Source organism: Typha angustifolia, chromosome 13 (assembly GCF_048772165.1).
Source record: "Typha angustifolia cultivar Huaian chromosome 13, ASM4877216v1, whole genome shotgun sequence".
Lineage (NCBI taxonomy): Eukaryota > Viridiplantae > Streptophyta > Magnoliopsida > Poales > Typhaceae > Typha > Typha angustifolia.
The window spans coordinates 11828072-11849074 of record NC_133251.1 but is presented as its reverse complement, the minus strand read 5'-3'; the positions used below and the strand labels follow the sequence as shown (position 1 = coordinate 11849074).

At 37.5% G+C, this 21003-nt stretch overlaps 3 protein-coding genes across 4 annotated transcripts; 1 reads left to right on the top strand and 2 right to left on the bottom strand.

Annotated features, from left to right (window-relative positions):
• The first annotated feature begins 2777 nt into the window (after nucleotides 1-2777).
• Nucleotides 2778-4074, top strand: LOC140774169 (uncharacterized). Its single transcript, XM_073117051.1, has one exon. It carries the CDS (start codon nucleotides 2968-2970, stop codon nucleotides 3820-3822), a length of 855 nt encoding a protein of 284 aa, XP_072973152.1. The 5' UTR covers nucleotides 2778-2967; the 3' UTR covers nucleotides 3823-4074.
• Nucleotides 4075-4194: 120 nt separating this feature from the next.
• LOC140774168 (protein ALP1-like) lies at nucleotides 4195-8566 on the bottom strand. 2 transcript variants are annotated; one of them, XM_073117049.1, is made up of 2 exons: nucleotides 7081-8566; nucleotides 4195-4642 (listed from the first exon to the last, which is right to left on the bottom strand). In XM_073117049.1, exon 1 carries the CDS (start codon nucleotides 8424-8426, stop codon nucleotides 7092-7094), a length of 1335 nt encoding a protein of 444 aa, XP_072973150.1. In that variant the 5' UTR covers nucleotides 8427-8566; the 3' UTR covers nucleotides 4195-4642; nucleotides 7081-7091. The 2 variants fall into 2 exon arrangements, with proteins under 2 accessions (XP_072973150.1, XP_072973151.1); XM_073117050.1 differs by having other exon boundaries at nucleotides 4196-4579.
• Nucleotides 8567-12453: 3887 nt separating this feature from the next.
• LOC140774705 (protein argonaute 7-like) lies at nucleotides 12454-15537 on the bottom strand. Its single transcript, XM_073117794.1, has 3 exons — nucleotides 15443-15537; nucleotides 14096-15326; nucleotides 12454-13990 (listed from the first exon to the last, which is right to left on the bottom strand). Exons 1-3 carry the CDS (start codon nucleotides 15510-15512, stop codon nucleotides 12562-12564), a joined length of 2730 nt encoding a protein of 909 aa, XP_072973895.1. The 5' UTR covers nucleotides 15513-15537; the 3' UTR covers nucleotides 12454-12561.
• Between the last annotated feature and the right edge of the window lie 5466 nt (nucleotides 15538-21003).

The window sequence follows — 21003 nt, the reverse complement described above, 5'->3', positions numbered from 1 at the left end:
CAATAACTAGGACTACATTAAATTACTTCTTGTAACTTAATCAGATATTATTACATTCGTTTCCCAACATTTAACTCGTGCCCTCAAACTTAATTTCACTTTTGGTAATCCAAATCCAATAATCAAATGTCTTATACCGCCAGTGTCGGCAAACTAAACAGCTCTTATTTTTCATCTTAGATACAATATTAATTAATTAACAACGTGAACACCACCATTTTGATGCCTATTATTCCTTCCCCAAGCCACTTACATATATATATATATATATACATATATATAGTTGCTGGTTGTAGCAATAGATACCATGCATCCATTATGTGGTCAAATCCACATGCCTAAAGTTTTAATCACACGGTAGAACTTATTGGGTGGCACGAACTCAACGATACATGATTAGAAAATAAATCATATAGTTTTTATGCGTCAAAAGATTTGGCGAATGTGGTCGAGAAAGTGGACTAAGGATTTCGTATTAGACGTCGAATCGAATTTCTGGAAATTTAATTAATTGAGATGACAATATTCGACGTGCAGAACATTCAAATGACATGAAATGTCATAATTAAACCAAGAAAAAGTGTACAAAGCTTTTAATGGTCCTTTTTTTTCCCACACATTTACAACGATTTTGTGTTCAATAAGCAAGTTTGAATTTAGTAGTGTTGAAAATTAGTATCTCACTCGTTTATCATGCTATGTTTATAGTATCTAATTGGTGCATTACTACTAAGAAAACTCTAGAGTTCTCATACAGCTACAATGTGTTAGAGCTCTATGCCATCACCTTCATTGATGATATCTTTGCGAGAAAAAGAGAAGATAATCTATTTTAGAGTTTTGCTAGATAAAATAGTGACGGTCTTTTATTCTACGTAAGTTTTTTATAGGAATAGTTTTCTATTTTATTCCTGAAGGCTTGATATTTTAAGTTAATATATTGGTTGTTGTTTTCTGAAGTGAAAATTATCATAACCACGCATTAAATTTATTTATTTGCTTTGTTGTAAAATAATTTTCTTCATACTTACTTTTATTTATAGTTATGTGACTTAGGGTATGTCCGATATCTTAGGTTTTTACTTAAAAGAAAAAGAGGTGTTAGTGTCACTAGAATTTGACACAATGTGAACATTTTTAATCATGTGAACACTATCTTATTAATTTATATACATATATACATAATTTTATAAAACATCTTATTATTATTTTGACTAACTGGACTTATTGTTAATTAAACTACTGTTTAGTTAAATCTATGGATGAATGCACAAAAACTCCTACATAGCCAAATTTACTAAAATACCCTTGGAAGAAACACCTCAAAATTTGGCTTTTGTAATGATATTTTTGGCAAATGTATTTTTTTTAAAAGTTTAGGGAAGGTATGAAGTATTTTATAATCGAATATTTTTGTTCCACTTTATTATTAGTTTAGATCAGCATAAAAATAAATAAATAAATAATAAGGGTAGTATTTGTTGGAAAATTTCTCATTCTCATGTAATAGTACCGTCAGCATTACGAGAGAACACCAGTCCTCCACGTGCAACTTTGGAGTGAAATTTTCCACTTTGCAATTATAACCATCCATTTGCAAAGACAGTCCAAAGTTCAAATTCCTTGAATAGTGAAGCTGTGGGGCTAACGAATTAATGCAAAGAAATTCTCACAGCGTCCACCAATTAGCCAAGAAAAATTAAGTACTAATACTTAATAATCTTGATAGCAAGAGTGATGATGCCAATTTGACACTACTTACAGGGTAAGCTCATGTTATGCAAGTAGTTTGGGGGTATGCTTGAGAATTATAATCAAAATATTCTTGTCAGCTTATATTTTAAATTATTTAATATGAATAGTTTAGTTAACCCAAGGGATATTCATGCCCACCAAAAAAAAAAAAAAAAAAAAATCCAAAGGGTATGCTTACAAAAATGGTGTTTTTGAGGAGTATATGTATACCTATACATTTAATTTTAGATAGATATACAACTAAATAAGGGATTTTTTTAAGACTATATATATATATATATATAAAACACCAAAAATAATTGACAAAATTTATATGTTATTGATCTAATATTGGGCAAAACCTTGTCCTTACCTCCCTTTTAGTATATGCTCTAATTATGGAGAGCTTCTTCTATGCCTTACAGGTAAGTGTTTATTAATCTGTCTAATGAGATCTAATGATTAAGATTCTTAAGAATATATTAAATAATAATAAGAGTATTAATTTCCTTTTATAACTAAAAAGTTTAATTTAATTCTATCTCTTTGATTATTTTTTAATTATTTATATATATCTTTTATTAGTTTAAGATTGATTTAAACTATAATTTTATAACATACAGAGAAAAAAAGATTAAATTAAAATTAAAATATATCTCTGGTAAAAAATTAAATTTAAATTATATAGTATTAAATAATATCTATTATAATTAAGGTGTAATAATATCTATCACAATCAGATCTAAGAGAGGAAAAAAAAAAGAACGTGTAACGCGCTAGTTAGGCACACTGAGCTTCTTGACTAATGTACCTTTTGTTTTATCTAGTGTGATTTGGAATCGGTATCCGATATGAAAATTAGTTACTACAGCCGTTAGATTATAATTGAAAAATTTTAGAGGGTTATTGGAGTATATATATTTTAGACATTTGCTGTTTTTATCTTAATGTGTTTTTCTAAACTTATTTGACAAGAGAGAAAAAAATAATAATTTGAAATACATTAAAACCGGTGATTATGACGATACAATATTTATATTTTTTATTGCTACCACTATCTATATTATGTGAATATATTTACAACAATTTATAAATAAAGGATATAAAATATTTGGGTAAATACTTGTAAGTGATTAAAATAAGCTCTCTCTTGCAACTGACTTGTTCTATTTAAGACATCTATCCTTCCACCTAATCTCCATTCCAATCCATCGAAGGAGAAAATATCCAGCCATGCATATGGAGGTGGTGGCTCCGGCGAAGGGCTTTAACTTCGACAGCGCAAACACCAGCCCCTACGTCACAGCTCCGACCACCCCAGCCCGCGCCGCTGCCATCTACGCTCGCATCAACGACGACGTGTACGGATCCCGGCCGTCGTTCTCCGTCCACTCCACCGTCCCATTCGACTGGGAAGAGAAGCCCGGCACTCCCAAGTCCCGCTTCTCCCCCGCCGCCGGGGACAACAACAGCTGCAACGACGACGACCTCGACTTCGCGTTCGCACGCGGCGGGCATCTTAAGAGTTCCGACGAGCTCGCCCCCGCCGACGAGCTCTTCAAGGAGGGGAGGATACGGCCGCTCAAGCCACCCCCGCGCCTCCAAGGGATGGAGGATTGGAGCAGCGTTTGCTCGTCGCCGCTGTCTCCGAGGTCGCCGAGGGTCATGAAGGGGATGTGGTCACCGCGGCGGAGGGAGAGGGAGGACGAGATCGATCCTTTCGTGGCGGCGATGGTGGAGGCGACGAGAGATAGCACGGAATTGGGTAGTCGTAGTAGTAGGATTAGTAAAGGTTGCATGGTTTTCTTAGAGAGAGATCACAAAGATGGCTGTTCTTCTAATAATAATAAAAGGAAGTGGAAGCTGAGGGATTTGCTCTTGTTTCGAAGCGCGTCGGAAGGCCGAGCCAACTTGCTCAGGGAGAGGGAGACGGAGAGGGAGAGGTCAACGAGGGGAGAGAGGAATGGGTCAACGAGGAGAGAGAGAGGTGATCATGGGGAAGACGCGGGGAAGAAGACTTCGCTGTCGTACGTGCAGGGCCTCTTCGGCCGGCTACGGTCCGGCGGATACTCCCGGCAATCCGTGTGATCGTTTACGAGTCACGACACCTACGGTTTCCGGATAGGAATAATATTTTCTACTTTTCTTTATCGGTAGAGTGATTTTTTCTTGTTCTTATTTTCTTCTTTATAACTATTTTTTTTTTCTTTCTTTCCATTGATGGAGATGTACGGGATCATAAAATGAAGAGGTTTGATCGAGTTAGAAAGATTGGTCTTTTAATTTAGCATTTGTAAAGGACGATTAGTGAAGTAAAACCTTTTTCTTTGCCAACGAACTAATTCTTTTCTACACGGCAAGGATCCAGGAGGGTGGATATTATTTAAAGGCAAAAAGTGATCATCATGTTTTCCTGCCACTTATAGGATGCACAGCAGGGTACACATGCAAGTTTGCAAGGATCGTGTGGTCCAAATCCAATTAGCATATAAATGTATACTTAGTGTTACGTGTGAACTAAAGATAACAGATAAATCCTTCTAATTTCAGCTATCCAACTATAACAGTGATTACAGATGGTGACTGACATCATCTCACTGTTTCCTTTTGATTTCTTGGTCAGGCCAAATGAAGCCAGACTCTCTCAATGGGAAGATGCAAAGCTTGTCCAATACTTTCGGCAACAATGGACGTCATCTCTTTCTATGTTTCCCTTCATAAAACTATCAAAGAATTCCTCAACTTGGGTTAACAGCAAGCATAGTTGACAAACAAAAAGAAGGTAGAGAAGCATTTTGCTGATGTCCAGTCTCCCAAATTGTTACACATTTCTTCCTATGACTTACTGTTGATACCAATAGGAAGTAGAGTAGGTCAATTTGTGGTAAACTGTGGCAGAAATGTAGATCTGCAGAAAGAGAGAAAAAAAGTACATACAAGAGGAGAATTTGTATTGGAGATGTTTCTTGGATGTCTCACAAAACTAGTTAAGTAAATGCGGTCAATGCCCTCCCAAAAATCTCTAATGGTACCCGTAAAACTCCCATCAAAGAAAACCGTCCATTAGATAATAGCACCCCTGGCCCAAACCAAGTTCCTTCCTACTTTTTTTGACTTGTGAGCATAATATAAATGATGAAAAGTAGTAAAGTAATGACTCGTTTATTTAGCAACGGCTTTGCTTAAATGGTACAGAAAAAACAACAGATGAAACCAAGCATCAAAGAATAATAAATTTTAAAGCACTCACAAGGTAACTAATTAGAATTTCAGTCCTCAAGCCAAAACCATGATGTGATAACAATAAAATCAACACAGGAGAAAAACAAGAAAAATAAGGACCAAATTAAATTTGTCTAAATCAATGAAAAGAAGGAAAGGCAACCGCGGTTGGTAGATGTAAGAATGATCTTTTCTAATCCAAAAATGTTATACAACTTCTGAAAGATAATAAACTAAATCGCAGACACCATTAAGTTCCCACTTCTCTCACCGAAAAAAAAAATCCACCATATCACAATATGTATACAAATAAAGCCTTTGTCTTGATTTCTTCCTAATGACAACACATCCATTCCAATATTTTAATCTAAGTGATGTTCAATTTTCCTTTTTCCTTTCCAATAATTCTTTCCTATCTGACAATAATAAGAACAAAATTTTGGCAATCTTATAATTGTCATATAAAAATGACAACTAAAGCACTTCTACACTTTTTAACTCTCCTACTTTCTTCATTTCTGAACAATAATAAAAAAACGGAAGCAAATTACATACAAATGTCTATTGTTCATCAAGTTTCACTTTTCTCCACCTTGTTGTATATCAAACAATTTTAGAAACAACTTAGTCTTAGAATGGTGAGATGTTTATTTCATCCATGAAGATGGCTTAGGATTTATTTCTGGTTCAACATTTAAAATTTGCTTATAATTTATTTCCAGTTCAACATTTAAAATTTGCTTATAATTTATTTCTGGTTCAACATTTAAAATTTCAATGACAGATAATAAACACCAGCATTCTCATATTGAATATGCCAATAAGTTCGTCAGTAATCATTATAAAGAAACACCTCTCCTTTACTCTCTCTCTCTCTAACCCTCTTTAGACTCGGTGCCACAGCACAGGACCTCGTGTCAAGCAGCAATGGTCATGCTGCTTTGTATGTATTGCCACAACACTGTTGGCACATCCTTGTGCCACGACATTTAAATTCTTCCTCAAGAGTAACTACTTGCTCCCTCTCTTCTCCTTGTTTCTTTTTTCTTTCTTGCTTATTCTCATGTAGAAGACAACAAGCAATACATGTGGAATCACATTAATTCTTATCACAATGGTGTTAGTCAAAACTTTTCACAGCAGAATGTTCCACTGAACTTAAACTTACAAAGCCAAATTCCATTAACCAAAGTGATAAGTTCTTTCTACATTCCCTGGTTGCAGCACTTTCCTAAACCTTATGAGTTATGACTATGTTGAACCAGAACAGGCCCACATATCAGTAAAGCAGGAACTGATACTAATGGGACAATATTCATGAAGGACCATGCAATAGGAAATCTATCTGAAAATGTTGATATTTCTTTTGGATGATCAGGCTAATAGTCTGTACTCTATAGTTAGAACTTACAAGGCAAGCCTATCATCAGAAACCTCAGTAATACTAGAAGTAAATTAATACCTCATGATAAAACGCTCTATCAAGCAAACAGATGTGAATTATTTCCTTCTAAATATATAGACCTGTTCTTAAAGAAGTCCTTTTGATACAATTTATCAATCGTCTCCATTTCACCCATCATATTCTAAGCATATTTCAGTGTTCATCTAGAGGCATTTGTAACTTCATTTCAACAAGAGTAAAGGAGATATCAAACATCTAGGATAACATGAAATTGATGCTCTTTCTTATAAAGAAAGGAAGAAGCCTTTATAAAGCAAGTAATGATGAAATGATGCTTGAAAGCTACCAGCAGGACAGGCAATTCTGAACCAGATGAAACAAGATAGAACTAAATAGTACCACAAGCGGTAAGTAGAAACAGAAAATTTTGCAACGTTAAAATAATTAAAGAGAAGAATTGCTTCGAATCACATGCTCAAATCCTATTACCCGATGCCACTAAATTGTTACTAAAGCCCATTTTGATCATATCATGCTGCATTTTCAAGAGATAGATATAACACTTCAGTAGCATTAAAATGATCATATCAAAGCATTGATTTACAACAAATAATTGTCTCCACTTATAAAACAGAAGATAGCAACACAATTAACCAACAAGGATCACAGCTACAACTAATTGCAAATAAAAAAGGTCAGCTTTAAGTTAATCTGCTCACCTCCGGATTTGTCATCTACCACCCGAGATCTTCTGCTGCCTCTCGTACAGATCCTCTGCCAAAGCCTGCCTCACGCTCTCTCCGGCGTAGTACACAGATCTCTCACTTTCCACCGGGCGTGCCATCTGCGGGGATTCTGGTGGATCTCGCCAAAAGTACTTCCCCTCGTCCTCCGGCTCCCCAGCGATCTGACAAATGTTATGCAACACGACACAAGCCACCACTGTCTGCGCCGCATGATCAAGACCCACATTAAGCTTCCTCAGTATCTTCCACCGTCCCTTGAGTAGAGCAACGGCTGGCTCCACTGACGCGGCCCTCGCCCTTGCGAGCGCTGCGTCAAATGCCTCATGCGCAGGGTTGGAGTTAGCGGATGAAGAAGAGAACGGGGCGAGGAGGAAGGGGAGAAGGGGGAACGATTCATCACCCGCGAGATAAGGGCGAACGTGGTGACCATTGACAGTGACGACGGAATCGCGGAGGAAGTCGGACGACGAGAGGCGGTGGTAAAGGCGACTATCGCGGAAGTGGGAAGCAGCGTCGGCGGAGCCAGCGGCGCGAACGCAGGCGTCCCAGAAGATCTTCCTGCCGTCGGCGACTATCTGAAGGAGAATTGAGGGGAAAGGTCGACTCTTGGAGGAGAGGAGGGGGGGAAGAGGGAGGCGGCGGCCGCAGTGGAGGCGGACGGGGGAGGAGGCGATAGCGCCACAGAGGTTGGGGAGGGCGGAGATGTCGCGGAAGGAGTGGGTGGTGCGGATAAGGCGGTGGGAGACGGGGGGCTTTACGTAGTCGGGGTAGAGGCGGGTGGCGAGAAGACGGGTGAGGGCGTGGGTGGAGCGGGAGATGAGGGAAGGGGGGAGGTGGAGGAGGCGGGAGAGGCGGCGGGAGGATAAGCCGCGGGAGAGACGGGCAAGGGCGAGGGAGAGGGCGTGGTCGAGGGGGAGGGAGAGGGGGAGGGGGAAGGGGCGGAGGTGGTCAAGGAGGGTGGCGAAGACAGGGTAGGAGAGGCCGAAGAGGGCGCGGCAACGGGCGTCGCGGGAGGAGGGGGGCAAGGACCAGAGGTTGGAGGAGGAGAATGAGGAGAAGAAGGAGGAGGGGGAAGACGACGGAGGTGGACGAGGAGGAGGGGGTGAGGAGGAGGAAGAGGAAGTTGAAGAGAGGGAAGAGGAAGCGTAGGAGAGGACGGAGGCGAGGGCGAAGAAGAGGAGAGGGGCGGCGGAGGAGGAAAGAGGAGAGGAGGAAGAAGAGGAAGAGGTGGAGGAGGAGGAGAGAAGAGAGGAGGAGGGATCTAGGTAATTGTGGAGATGGAGGAGGTTGGAGAGCATTAGGAGGAAGGAAGGATCCATGTTTTGGGAGGGGTCTCAGTGTCGGCAAGATGCTCGACGAATTGACGGAAGAGGGGGCAACCGAAGGCAGAGCAAGGACACTGAAACAACTAAGTGCGCCAAGCGAGAAGTGGAAAGGACACTAGGCTCTTTGACAACAGCTTTCCATTTTCCATAAGGCGTTTGGACGGTCTCCGTCACTTTATTTGTACATTAATTAAATAACTGCTCATCTTAATACTAGTTTATTAACACATATTTCTCTTTTTCTTCTCTTATCCATCTAATATTTTATATTTATCAATAAAATCTAATTACTATTTTGCCCTCTCTATCATCTCTCTCTCCCCATTTGTCTACCATAAAGCTAAATTTATTACTATACCAGCTTCTCACATAAGTAATACACATAAAGAAAGAATTAAATCTCTTGTACCTTAGAGATTATTTTAATCCGTAAAAAATATATGTTTAGCTTGCATACCAAAATGTTTTTTGACCTTGCTCATTGAATCCTTGGTATTGCTCCATATATATGTCCTTTTCAAGCTTACTGTAAAGACATGCAATTTTAACATCCAGTTAATTAAGCTCCATATCATGCATCCCTACCGTAACCAATATAATGTCAATTATCATATGCTTTACCACAGGAGCATGGGAGAATATATCTCTTTGTAATTAATATCTTCTTTCTATTTGCACTCTTTAGTTATAAGCTGAGGTTTATACTTTAGTCTTTTATTATCTAATGTAAAGTCCTTTCACCCTGTAGATTCACCGACAACCAATTATCTTCTATTTTTTAGGTTTTTCATAAGTTTCCAAGTGTGGTTCTTATGTGGACACTTCAATTCTTCTTTCATTGCAATTGTCTACTTATTGTAATCTGTACTTTGTAGAGCATCCTCTAAGGAGAATGGTATTCATTGCCAATGAGTGCGAAAACAAAATATCCTCAAAACCATATTTAACTGCTGCTTATTTGTGAGTTTTTTTTTCTCTCTTCCTATAACTAAACTTCAATTACTTACTCCATGATTGCATCTCTTTGTGAAGATAGTATACCTCATCCATCTCCTCTGTAGCCTAAGCTATTTTATCTGATCATTTGAATTAACAATATATTCGTCCAAAGACTAGATATGGATTAGACAAATGGCCAACATTCCTTAGATACAAAGGCATTTTAGGTCCCACCGAGTTTTTAGTTGTCTAGTCTAAACTTCAAGTCATATACATAGTCGAACAATTGCTTCGAATTAAACACCGTTGAGATCTGTTCCAAGTCGTTGCGTTGCCAAACTATTCTTCCAAGCTAACCGCACTGTCGAGCCATCAACCGAATTGAGCCAAACCATTAAATCGATGACAAAGGGCCAACATTCCTTAGATACAAAGGCATTTTAGGCCCCACCGAGTTTTTAGTTGTCTAGTCTAAGCTTCAAGCCATATACATAGTCGAACAATTGCTTCGAATTAAACATCGTTGATATCTGTTCCAAGTCGTTGCATTGCTAAACTATTCTTCCAAGTTAACCGCACTGTCGAGCTATCAACCGAATCGAGTCAAACCACTAAACCACCGATCACCAAACAATTTTTCCACAATATGTTTAGGATTGGAGTTGAATTCATAACCTTACCTACCAACTCTACGATAGTTACTTTTGCATGGATACATAGGCTTGAAAACCAAAACTCCTTACCGTAGAAAAAATAATTAATATTTACTTGTCTAGACCTCCTCAGGGATTTCTATTTTAGTAGTTGTAGATTATGATTTGGTAGCAATATAGTGTGTCATATTAACAACCTCGGCCTATAAATTCTTTGACAAATCTGCATAAATCCTTATACACTTTGCCTATCCCACAGCTTATAAATGAAGCTCTACACTATTTCTCATACAAGCAATATTTAAAAATTATAAATCACAAGAGCTAACCTCATTAAGCAGTTTGCATTATGAAGCTCCCGCAAACCTCGCTTATCAATATGGCCAATGTATAAATGCCATAAGGTGGTCGCATTAGTACCTGTCTTTATGTGAGTAGACACGACTGCACCACCTGTAAGTGTACTCCCTATTAATCTGTAAAGATTTCTATAATATTTTGTTTTAATGATCATAATTACCTCTTTGGCAACTGTAAGAATGCCATCTAATATTGAAAAAAAGAATCCATTCATCTCAAGATCACCTAAAGAAATATTAGATTTGGAACATATCTTACAACTTGAAGAGTTCTTACTAATCTCGTCATACATAGTATGTTTGATTATTTTGATTCTAAACCCTACGTGGGCATCGATAGGAGTACCTAGAATCTAGATTCTGCACATCCCTAAAGTGGCTCATACTTGTGGTTGTTACTATCAAGTCACCATCTCCATTTGACACATCTTCTAGCACAATATTTTGCCTAGAACTTAAAAATATGTGCCTTTTGTTCTTCTCCTCTTGATCATTTTTCCTTTGTAAGTAGTTTCACTTAATATTCTTTTACTTTTTTACGGTAAGTAACAACTTGAATTGTTCATTGCTCTTCCCTAATGTCCTGCTTACTTCTTCCTCACTGCTTTGCTTAGGTTCTCCTAAAACAATTAATCCTTCATCTTGAGAGTTGTTACTTGCGTCACCCTTCTAGTAGTTCCCAAGTCCACTGAAAGAAAACCAAGTAGTAAGAACAAAATCACACTCCATGAAAGATTTGTTCCACTGTAGCAAAACGCACACAAGTAGGAAACAATTTTCCTAATCCTTTTTGGATTCAAGCATCACTTAGGATACCCATCCATATTGATTTCGATTTAGCCCACCCTTGCCCGGATCTGGTTGTTCCTGTTGCAGGGTTTAGCCAAAACATCAACAGACTCTGTAGCCATTGCAATGGCTTTTTAGAATAAGCAAGTTGGCCTTAGCCTGAAAGATCCAAAGCCACTTGCTTTTCAATGCTCAATATACTCCCAGCACGTAGTTTTCTTCTCAGTTGTGTTTGATCCTATTAGATACACTTACTTCTTTTACTTTCAAGCTTCTCATCCAGACTTATATTGATTAAGATTTAGACTATAATATATTTTATGTTGCATCATCTAAGGTAAAAACTATATAGTACATTTGGTCAACAAAGAAAACTCCCTTTACTGGACATTTTCCCCTTAATTAGTGTTCTTATTAAGATACCACACATAAGATGTAAAAACTAACTTTATGGACTATTTTTGTTTTGGGTTAAGAAAAAATTTAGAATAACTATTTTACTTCTTACTCTTAAAATTGTACCTCTAATTTAGAGTAGAGAAATGCCATGTTAGCTTGTAAACTAGATTGATGGTGTAATAATTATTTTTAATATGATATAAAATTAAGAAAAAAATATAAATAAAATTTAAAAAATTGATTCAAATACTTTTAGTTTGACATATAAATTTAAATTAAAGAGCTCTTATTTGTTTTAGATATGTGAAACATGCAATACATTCTTGAGTGAAAAATAAAATAGATAAATAGTAAAAGAGAGGAGATAAGTGAAACTTTTGGCTAGTAAAATGAGAATAGTAGACACTAACAGAGAGAAGATATAATCTTTAATATGACATGAAATAACTTTACTCAAATTAAGGAAAAATTATATTAGGCATATGTGTGGAATAAATTGAATAGTATTTCTAATATAGGTAAGAATAATTTAATGTTTGGCCAAAAATCTGGAATAATGTTCCTCAAACTAAAACAGGAAATTCTCAAGCCAAGAGGCAAACAGTGGCTAAAAGTTTATTTCTCATAGCTAACAGGCAATCCTTGGTTTTCTAGCCAAAGATAAGAAAGAAAAGAAAAGAAAGAAATGCCATGTTGCTGTCCATTTCCTCCGAGCATAAGCTGCATATGCGTACAAGTAATAGCTATATCACCATAGTCGAAGTTAGCATTGCATAACAAGCCAACTGTGCACTAAATTTTTCCATGTTCATGGTTGGAAGGTCACAGGAATGGAAATAAAAGTTGCCTACTACGTGCGTTGGCTGCAAAAGGCATCCTGGTTAAATCATTTGATACAAGACATAGCAAATATGAACTGCATGGAAACAACAAACAAGAACTAATTAAGAGGTATTATTATTTTTTCTTTTCACACATTGATGCCGCAGGTCAGCAGTAAAACATAAGCTTCTTGACGCCATCTCTGAGCTTCGGCAGTGGTGCAGTCTGCAGAGGAGCAGATCTAAACAGCGTTGGCCGCGGCGTTGAGTCTGACCTCTCAAGATACAACCTCCCTCTATAAGCAGCGAGGTGCGCGTAGTATGCAGGGGGAACAAGTGAAACTGGTTTGGTGCATCTGGCAAAAGTATAGCATAGATTGTGTATCAATTTCTGCAGTTCGTCAGACTTGAAATGGTTGTCATCCCATAGAACATGGTAATGAGTTGGCCTACTGGTTCCCTTCATTCCCCAGTGACTGCATAAGTAGAAATCGAATTCTCTTGGATGCGTAATCACAGTATCCACTACCGTTCCTGGCGGTATGTTCTCATCTGAATAGGAGTTCTTCTCGTCTCGGAAGAGCCTTGTGTGATGCCTCTTCTGGACTACAACGAAAGTTATTGAAGGCTTGTAACCCGGGAATCGCAAGCATGCTGCCTGGATAGACTGCAGCTCTTGTTTCAGCACCTTGTAAAACTGAGTCTCGCTGACGCCATCTCTGAAGAATATTATTCTACCAGGAAGCCTGTGAAGCTCTGAGTAGAACTCCTCAAGTAGCTCACCGACCATCTCGTCCAGCTTTTCGATAATTTCTTGCCGATGTGTTTGCGAGCTTATCCTGCAAATGTACTTATTTGCCGCAGGCCAGTTCGCGGTGCCGACTACAGCAACAACTGACGGACTGAAGTCATCAAGTGGATGTGGGTGAGTCACGTCTGCGCCCATGAAGATCACGGGGTCGTCTTCGGAGAAAATTCTAGGAATTTGGCATGGCAATGTGTTATAGAATGCCACATTGCAGCCACCGAGCTTTGCGTTGATTTTGAGGGCTAAATTGGCGAGGAATTGTGAAGTAAGTTTGGTAAGATTGGAGTATAAGCAGCACTGAGTCACAACGCCGATGCAAGTCTCAGCAATTCGCTTCAAATCAGCATAACCCCGGTGTCTTCTCTCCATTATGCACATAAGCAATTGCAGATTGCCGGATGCAGCTTCATGGATCCTTCTAAGCTCGCATTCCAATGTATTCACATTGTTAAGCAGTTGAATTTGGTGGAACAATGGGCTAATGATCGTGTTCTTGTTCAGTGCGATACCAAGCTGCTCACACCTGCTAGATAACTGGTTTATAAACTTGGGAATGCAGGAGCGCTGCTCAGGGGTGCCACCGAAGCTTATCAGAGCCCACCTTCTGATTTTGGAGCCTTCAGCAACATGGCTATTGATCAAGTTCCATTGCCGATCGTGTCGGTTTGGAGTTATGTCTCTAACATGCCCACCGTCGCCGAGTTTTAGTTTTGGCGGTTGAAGGACTCTCCCACAAAGTCTGGTCATGTCTCTTGAGATTTGGAGCTTGAACTGATTAGCATAGCATCCCCTGCAATGATATAGTAATGATAAAATAAGCTTTTGATGCATCGTAGCAAACAATTGTAAGCAAGATCGAGCAGTATTGTTCTAAATAATGTATATGGATCAATACCTTGTTGGGCCAAATTCTCCTTCTACAACACCCTTGATGATATCTTTCCTTTCTCCAGGCCTTTGGCATCCCATCTTAAGAAGCCTAGCAGTCTGCTCATCAGAAAGTTTTCCCAGGAATTTTTGCCCTTCGCACACCATGCAGAGTTCCATTGGTAGATAGCATGGCTTGCTTCTACTTATCTGCAAGCAGGGGAGGTTCCTGAATTGTATGTCATGGTTATAATTATCCCTGAAGTAATCCACCAACATCAGATCCTTCCCCTTCCTGTCTCTAAACTTGAGATTCTCCGTTACGTCGTCGGTCAAGCTATAAACGCGGTATCTCTGATCCGTTTCGCGATGGCAGACGAAGACTTTGATGTTCTTCAAGGCCTTCTCCACTTCTCTTCTCTCTTCTTCCATCAATCCCCGGTTTTTTCTCCGAGAAAGGTCTCTTAGGAAATGGCAACTCTTCTGCAAGTAAGGGATGATGCCAATGCTTTCATGGAAGGCTGTGACACAGAAATCTACGTTGAGAGATAGGCCTTGTTTGGTAGGTCTAAGACTCTGGAAGAACCCTCTCAATCCAACAGCTCCACCACCAACATCTTTAACTTCTCCCATAGAGCTTGTATACAACGACCTCCCTACCGGAATGCAGCTCTCCGTCGGGCTTTCGCGCAAAACAACATCTAATGCATGAAGATAATCTTGAGGAAGAGGTTTGCCGTTCTCCTCTTCCTTCAAATACGAATGCAAATCCTCTCCACTTAACTTGGAGGCTAATCTGATGTTCACCTTGAAAATCTTGTTCTTCTGCTTCTCAAGCACACTGACAACATCTTCACCTGGCAAGCATTTCCTTGCGGCGATCGGTAGACTTACGAAGAATTCAAGCTTATCATCTTGGAACTCAGTTGGACTGTAGAGATTCTTGCGGCCGTCGAAAACCGGCAGGGCGCCGGAGAGGATGTCGGAGTTATCCTCCACTAGTTTTCTCTTGATCATCCTTGCAATTTCCTTTGACGGCCGCGGAGATATATTCACATCATAATGGTAAATTTTTTGAGAGGGATCAAACTGAACAAGGAAGTGGTTGGCAAGGAGAGGGATTGCAGTCCCCTCAACGCCACCGGAATCCAGCCTTCGGGCTATAACCATTGCTTGTGCGCTAGCAGAAGGTTTACCATCACAACTTAAGTAATCTGCATTCAGTTCATAGCTTTTCTTCTCTTGGATTACTTCAGTACCTGGTCTCCAATTGCAAAGTTTGAGGATATATGAGAAGTGCAGTAATGAAACAGAAAATATTGCCAAACATGGCAGGAAATTTAATTGGAATGAAGGTGAATAAATCATCAAGCACCTTGCGAAAGAGGTACTGCCGCAACTCCGGTGTTTGACGAGGCGGTGAGCAGTGGCTTTTGCATCCACATGGTTTTCTTCACATAAGTTGTTGATTTTGGGTAGTATGTCTTAGTGAGAGGTGAAGTAGAAGGAATATAGAAGAGAAGAGGAGGCAGAGGTAAAGGAAGAGGGAGAAGAGCTGGGTAATCCTGGTACAAATGCTGCCTAGATTTGCACATCTCCAGTAGAGAATTGGGATCACGCCTACCATCCACCGGGCTGCACTTTTCATTATTCTTCTTCTTCACATCCTTGGGTTCTTCCATGGCTTTGCTATCCTTCACCTCTTCCTCCTTTCTTTGTATCTCTGTTCAGCTTAGTTTGATATAACTTTGTTCACTGGATAAAGGAAGAAGGGACGGAGACAAAGAGTATGTGGGCAGAGATGCTGAGGACAAACTGAGTTACTACGGCAGAGGAGGATGTGAGGGGAATGGGGATACGTTGGGGGTTTAAAAACCTCCCTTTCTCTCTGTGCTAATGTACTATTTATTCTAAATTCTCAAAGTGAAGGGTGTTGGGTTTTATGACAGCAGTAAATACCTGGAGGTATTAATGGAAATGGATCTATGGGCATGACTGTTGTTTCAAATTTCTTTGGATTAAAGACAGCTGAGAGATCGGCTAATATTATTATTAACATACTCAGAGTGAGAAGTTCTCTTAAGCATCAAAAGAGATACAATTCGAAAGCTCGGTAGGTAGGGTTCAAATCCCTCAAATTAGAATGGCTACCAAGATCTGGCCTAACCGGCATCCTAGTCCGCAGCAAGGTTGCACTTGTTTGAAGGAGTGCTAAAAAAGACATGCCATAAAATGCGCTTTTAGCAAGAGTCAATCATGAATGATGGACCGAATCGCTTAGGGGAATTTGACTAAACCCTGAGCACAGGAGATGACTAGTTTAGAATCACCTTTAACTATCAGCTGTTGATTAGAGGCAAGAAGGAGCCCCTCCTTCAGAGCAAGGGCCTTGGCTTCGAGAGGCTAGGAGGCACTTAAAGGCATTTTTGCACTGAGGATTTTTCATATATGACACGTTTCAATTTATTTTTATTTTAATGTAAAATTTAAAAAATAATTGCTCTTAAATATGCTTTGCTCTTATAAATATTCGGGTTTTATCTCATTATTATTTGTCACCCTATCATTTTCCTCACCTCTCCTCTTATTAACACTCGTTCCTTTCCTCTGTTTTATCACATCTAATCAAACTATCTCTAATTGCCCATCCAAACCATATCTTTGTACGGGTGAACTGTTATCTGGCTTTTAAATGGATTTAGGTTTAATTTAATCAAGCTTAGATTGTAAATGAGTTAACCTATCTAATTTGATTATTAAACAGATTGTGTTTATATTTATTACCTCAATTCGATTAACATGTTTATGACCCAACCCGCCAACCTATTTATTTATGACATGACTAACATGTTTATAATCTAATTAATTCGTTTATAACCCGATTAACTCTTTTATAACACAAAAACTTACTTATAATTCAAAATAAACACATTCGTAATCCGAATAAACCCATTTATAATCTAAATAATTTATGCTATCTAATAACTCTTTTATGACCCGATAATCCGACTAATAAATAGACATATTTTTATTTAAAATTTTTTAACTCATTTAATAAATAAATTATGTTCATGTTTGTATTATTATGACCTGACTTGAACTCGATCTTATTACCACCCTGGGCCTCTTCATCTCCTCCTCTTCCCTCCCATGTTAGACTATTGTCACCGTAGAGGTAATGACAGTGCAAGAGAATGAAGGGGGAACGCCAGTGCCGGAATGGCACGATATAGGAGGAGGGTGGTGATGGTGGCATAGAATGGGAAAGAAAAGGAAGAGGACAGGAGAGTATGGTTTTGGAGGGCAAAAACAAGAGGGGAAGAGGAGAGAGAGAGAGAGAGAGAGAGAGAGAGAGAGAGAGATGGATGTGGTTCAGAGAAGAGTGGTTTTGATTGGACGAGGAAGAGTGGGAGAAATGAAAGAGGAGAGAGAGAATAAAACGTAAGATGATGACGTGGCAAAAACAAATAAGGCGCCAAATGATAAGAAGAGAAAACCTAGATTTGTATATAGTTTGAAAGTGCTACTAAATTAAAATAAATTTATTAAAAATAATGTTAAATCTACAAAAGGCTACTAATTTTATATGTAATATTATTTTAATATAAATTTTATATGCCACTTGATCCATTTTTGTCATGTCAACGTCTTCTCCATCTTTATCTCTTTCTTTCTTTTCAACTGAGAGTGTAAAGTGTAATAGGCTTTATAAAGATATTTTTATTATTTTTAATAGGAACATATTTATATATTGATATTTAATTTACTAAATATTCAACGTTGAACTAACAATATGAGAATAAGTATATATAACGGGTCAAGCTACGACCGGTGTAGCGGGTTGGGTTTTCACACTAAGTTAGACGAGCAAAAACTTAGTTCATGCTGCTTATTACCATCTCGAGTTTAGATCAAATCAGACTTAGCCCGATTAAAACCAAGCAAGTTCAAATCAAGTCAAGCCTGAGCAAATCAAACTCAATGATCATCTCTACTCGTTGCCTAACAAAACCATCTCCTTCAAAAATGTCTCATCCGGAGGAGAGATGAATGAGATAGTAAATGATAGGTAAGGAGAAATTTATATGTAAGTAGTTTGAACTTTGAAAATAGTAACAATTTTTTTAAAAAAATTTAAAATAATACTAAATCTTTAAAAAATAATAAAAAAGAGTCTATGGACACTGGTTCCTCGTAATGGAAAAGGTATCAGTTTTCAACATATTTACACTTTATACTTAAGAATTTAATTATACTTAAGAATTTAATCATTAATAATGATGCAAAAAAAAAACACAATTACTTTCACAAAATATATAAGACTTAATGATAAGAAAGATAATTTGGCTGGTTAACAACTCATTGATGACCAAAAAAATAAAGTATTAGTCCAATAATAATAGGCTCAGTTTGGTTATTTATACTATTAATTTTGTATGAAAATTTTGACTGATAAAATTTAGCCTATAGAAGGATTAAATGCTCAAATTCTGTAAATTAAAATCAGACCAAAAGGTTGTAATCTGATCCTTCTTTTTATATATATAATTTTCATGTCTAATTCTAGCCTATACTAGTCCCAAATTTACTTTAGATATTTTAAAATATAAGCTTAGCATCGATAGTGAAATATATCTGTTTAGATATCTTCCCGTAGATATTGGTTAGTTTAAATTAACTCAGAACCTTATAATTTTAGAACCATCTAAATATTATATTGCAACCTTGTTAAATTTGCCAATATGAATAAGCATCTAAATATGTCTCCCTACCTTAGTATGATATATTGATATCCCCATCTTCTAAATATCATTAATGATATGATAATATTTCCCTCTCCAACCCCACAATTTGGCCAACCATCTTCACCCATCATTCATCATTATTGCTTAGCTTCCATCATTTCTTTGCCTCATTTTGTGCCTACAAGGCTTAGAGTGATGGGACTTGAAAGATGGAAAGCATCCAAGCCATAAGTGGACTAATTTGTTTGAGCACAGAGAGCTTTGGACTGTAGCACTGCAGTCTAATTCCAAGTGTTCCAGTATATCATTTGTAACCGTACTAATAATGGACAAGTTTGTTTGAGGAGCATTGCACACAAAAGAAGAGAAGCCTATTTAGATAGGATTCTCAGAAATGAATACATTTTTTCTGTATCAACTTCTATTTTGTGCTTATCTGAATTTTATCCTAAATATTTACGGCCATCATGCTCTCAGATTAGACGATAAAATTCTCTAAGTAGCTTTAGAACATCTCGCTCTTATCACTACGACACTCATAATATTTTAATCTTTAAGCTTTTGAAAGTGAATAATATGAATAAATAATTTTATTTGGAGGCTTAGATGCTTACTAAATAATTTTCTGCTGGGATTATTTAAAAAACAAAGTCTTTTTTATATGATAAAAGTATAAGGCAACAGAGGGAACAATGTTTTGTTTTTAGGTGGATCAAACCTGTGGATAAGATGACCATTGCTATCAGCCAAGTTTTCTTGGTAGAGATTTCTTGGCACAAGCTGCCCAGCAAACCCTATTCTTCTTTTCAACAAAAAAACTATTTGGGGATTGAGGGCTCCTAACATTGGTGTTTTAATATTTTTTCATAGTGAAAGGTATGTTCCTTTCCTTGTTTGTAGGTCCTCCATTTACAAACTAATTTTCCATAAACCAATAATTGGGATCTTGAAAATAATAATAACTGGTAAAAGATCAAATAGTATTTAACTTGTTATAATATAAAATATAAACATTACTACTTTCTAAACTTCTTAAACCTTTAAAATAGTTGACGAATTAAGAGTTAACCGGCGCTCATTTTTATCTTAAAAATATTAAACTCCACCCGTTTAAATTAAATCTAGTTTTTGGGTTTATAAAAATATCTCACCTCAGAAATTTCCGAAGAAAAGTGTTAGAATATAAATATAAAAATTATTATATTTTAAGAACTTAAGTTTTTAAATTAATTAGTGAGTCAATATGGATTACCTTCAAGTAGACCTAGCTTAAGTTTTTGCCCTTTTGCTTTAGTTCTGAGGAATGGCAAACAGCCAAACAACTGACACAGAGCATCAGCACCACCAATTCACAATGTGACAATAGTTTGGCTGGTGAACAGTTAACTCATCACTAGGTAGATCAGGAAGTTTGATGCTTTTCTCATCTAAAGCTAAGAGACTGGCAGAGTTTGGTCAGCAAACAATGAGAGAAACATTATCTTTCAGCAGTGTGGTAATGATGTACCATAATGGCAGAAGGCTGGATGCTTTACTTGTCGAGGTGCAGTATTTTGAATGAAGGTTAAGACATAAAATATGGCATATAGAGTCGATTTGTTTGTTTCTATTAGATATAACATTCATCAGTTCTTAAAAGCGAAAGATATAATACTAGAACTTGTAGGAAATTAATGAGGTAGATTACAAAGAAGAACAGAGTGCTTCTTAAATATGTTGATGTTACCTAAATGCTCCTCACTTGTTCTCATAGGTTATAGATAGGGGTGTAACCGAGCAGAGATCCATCAATCCAGCGTCTATTCAAGTTTGGATTAAAAGAAGAAAAATAATATTAATTCTGAGCCTAAGCCAAAGGATCAACCTTGAGTCAATTAATTTCATTTTGATCCTATCTCGAGCTCGAGTCTATTTCTAGCCACTTATTAAGCAGATTCAAGCCTATTTCAAATCAAGCTCAAACCATGCTTGAATTGATTCTTGGGTGGTCTATATTTTATAAAATCAAATCAAATACGTAACCAAATTAAATCTTATATATATATATCTATAAAATTATTTATTTATAATTTATATTTATATATTAATCGAGCATCATCGAGTTGATTTATGCTCAAGCTCGGCTTGAAATTAAATTTTAGTTTGAGAGCCTTAGTTATAGAAAATTAGGATGGTGCATATATTTATTGAT

Coding starts and splice junctions, on each gene's coding strand:
- LOC140774168 (XM_073117049.1), bottom strand. CDS start 8,426: ATGGATCCTTCCTTCCTCCTAATGCTCTCCAACCTCCTCCATCTCCAC.
- LOC140774705 (XM_073117794.1), bottom strand. CDS start 15,512: ATGTGGATGCAAAAGCCACTGCTCACCGCCTCGTCAAACACCGGAGTT. Junction 15,327..15,442: donor GGCAGTACCTCTTTCGCAAG/GTGCTTGATGAT, acceptor ATTGGAGACCAG/GTACTGAAGTAATCCAAGAG. Junction 13,991..14,095: donor GGAGAATTTGGCCCAACAAG/GTATTGATCCAT, acceptor ATATCATTGCAG/GGGATGCTATGCTAATCAGT.
- LOC140774169 (XM_073117051.1), top strand. CDS start 2,968: ATGCATATGGAGGTGGTGGCTCCGGCGAAGGGCTTTAACTTCGACAGC.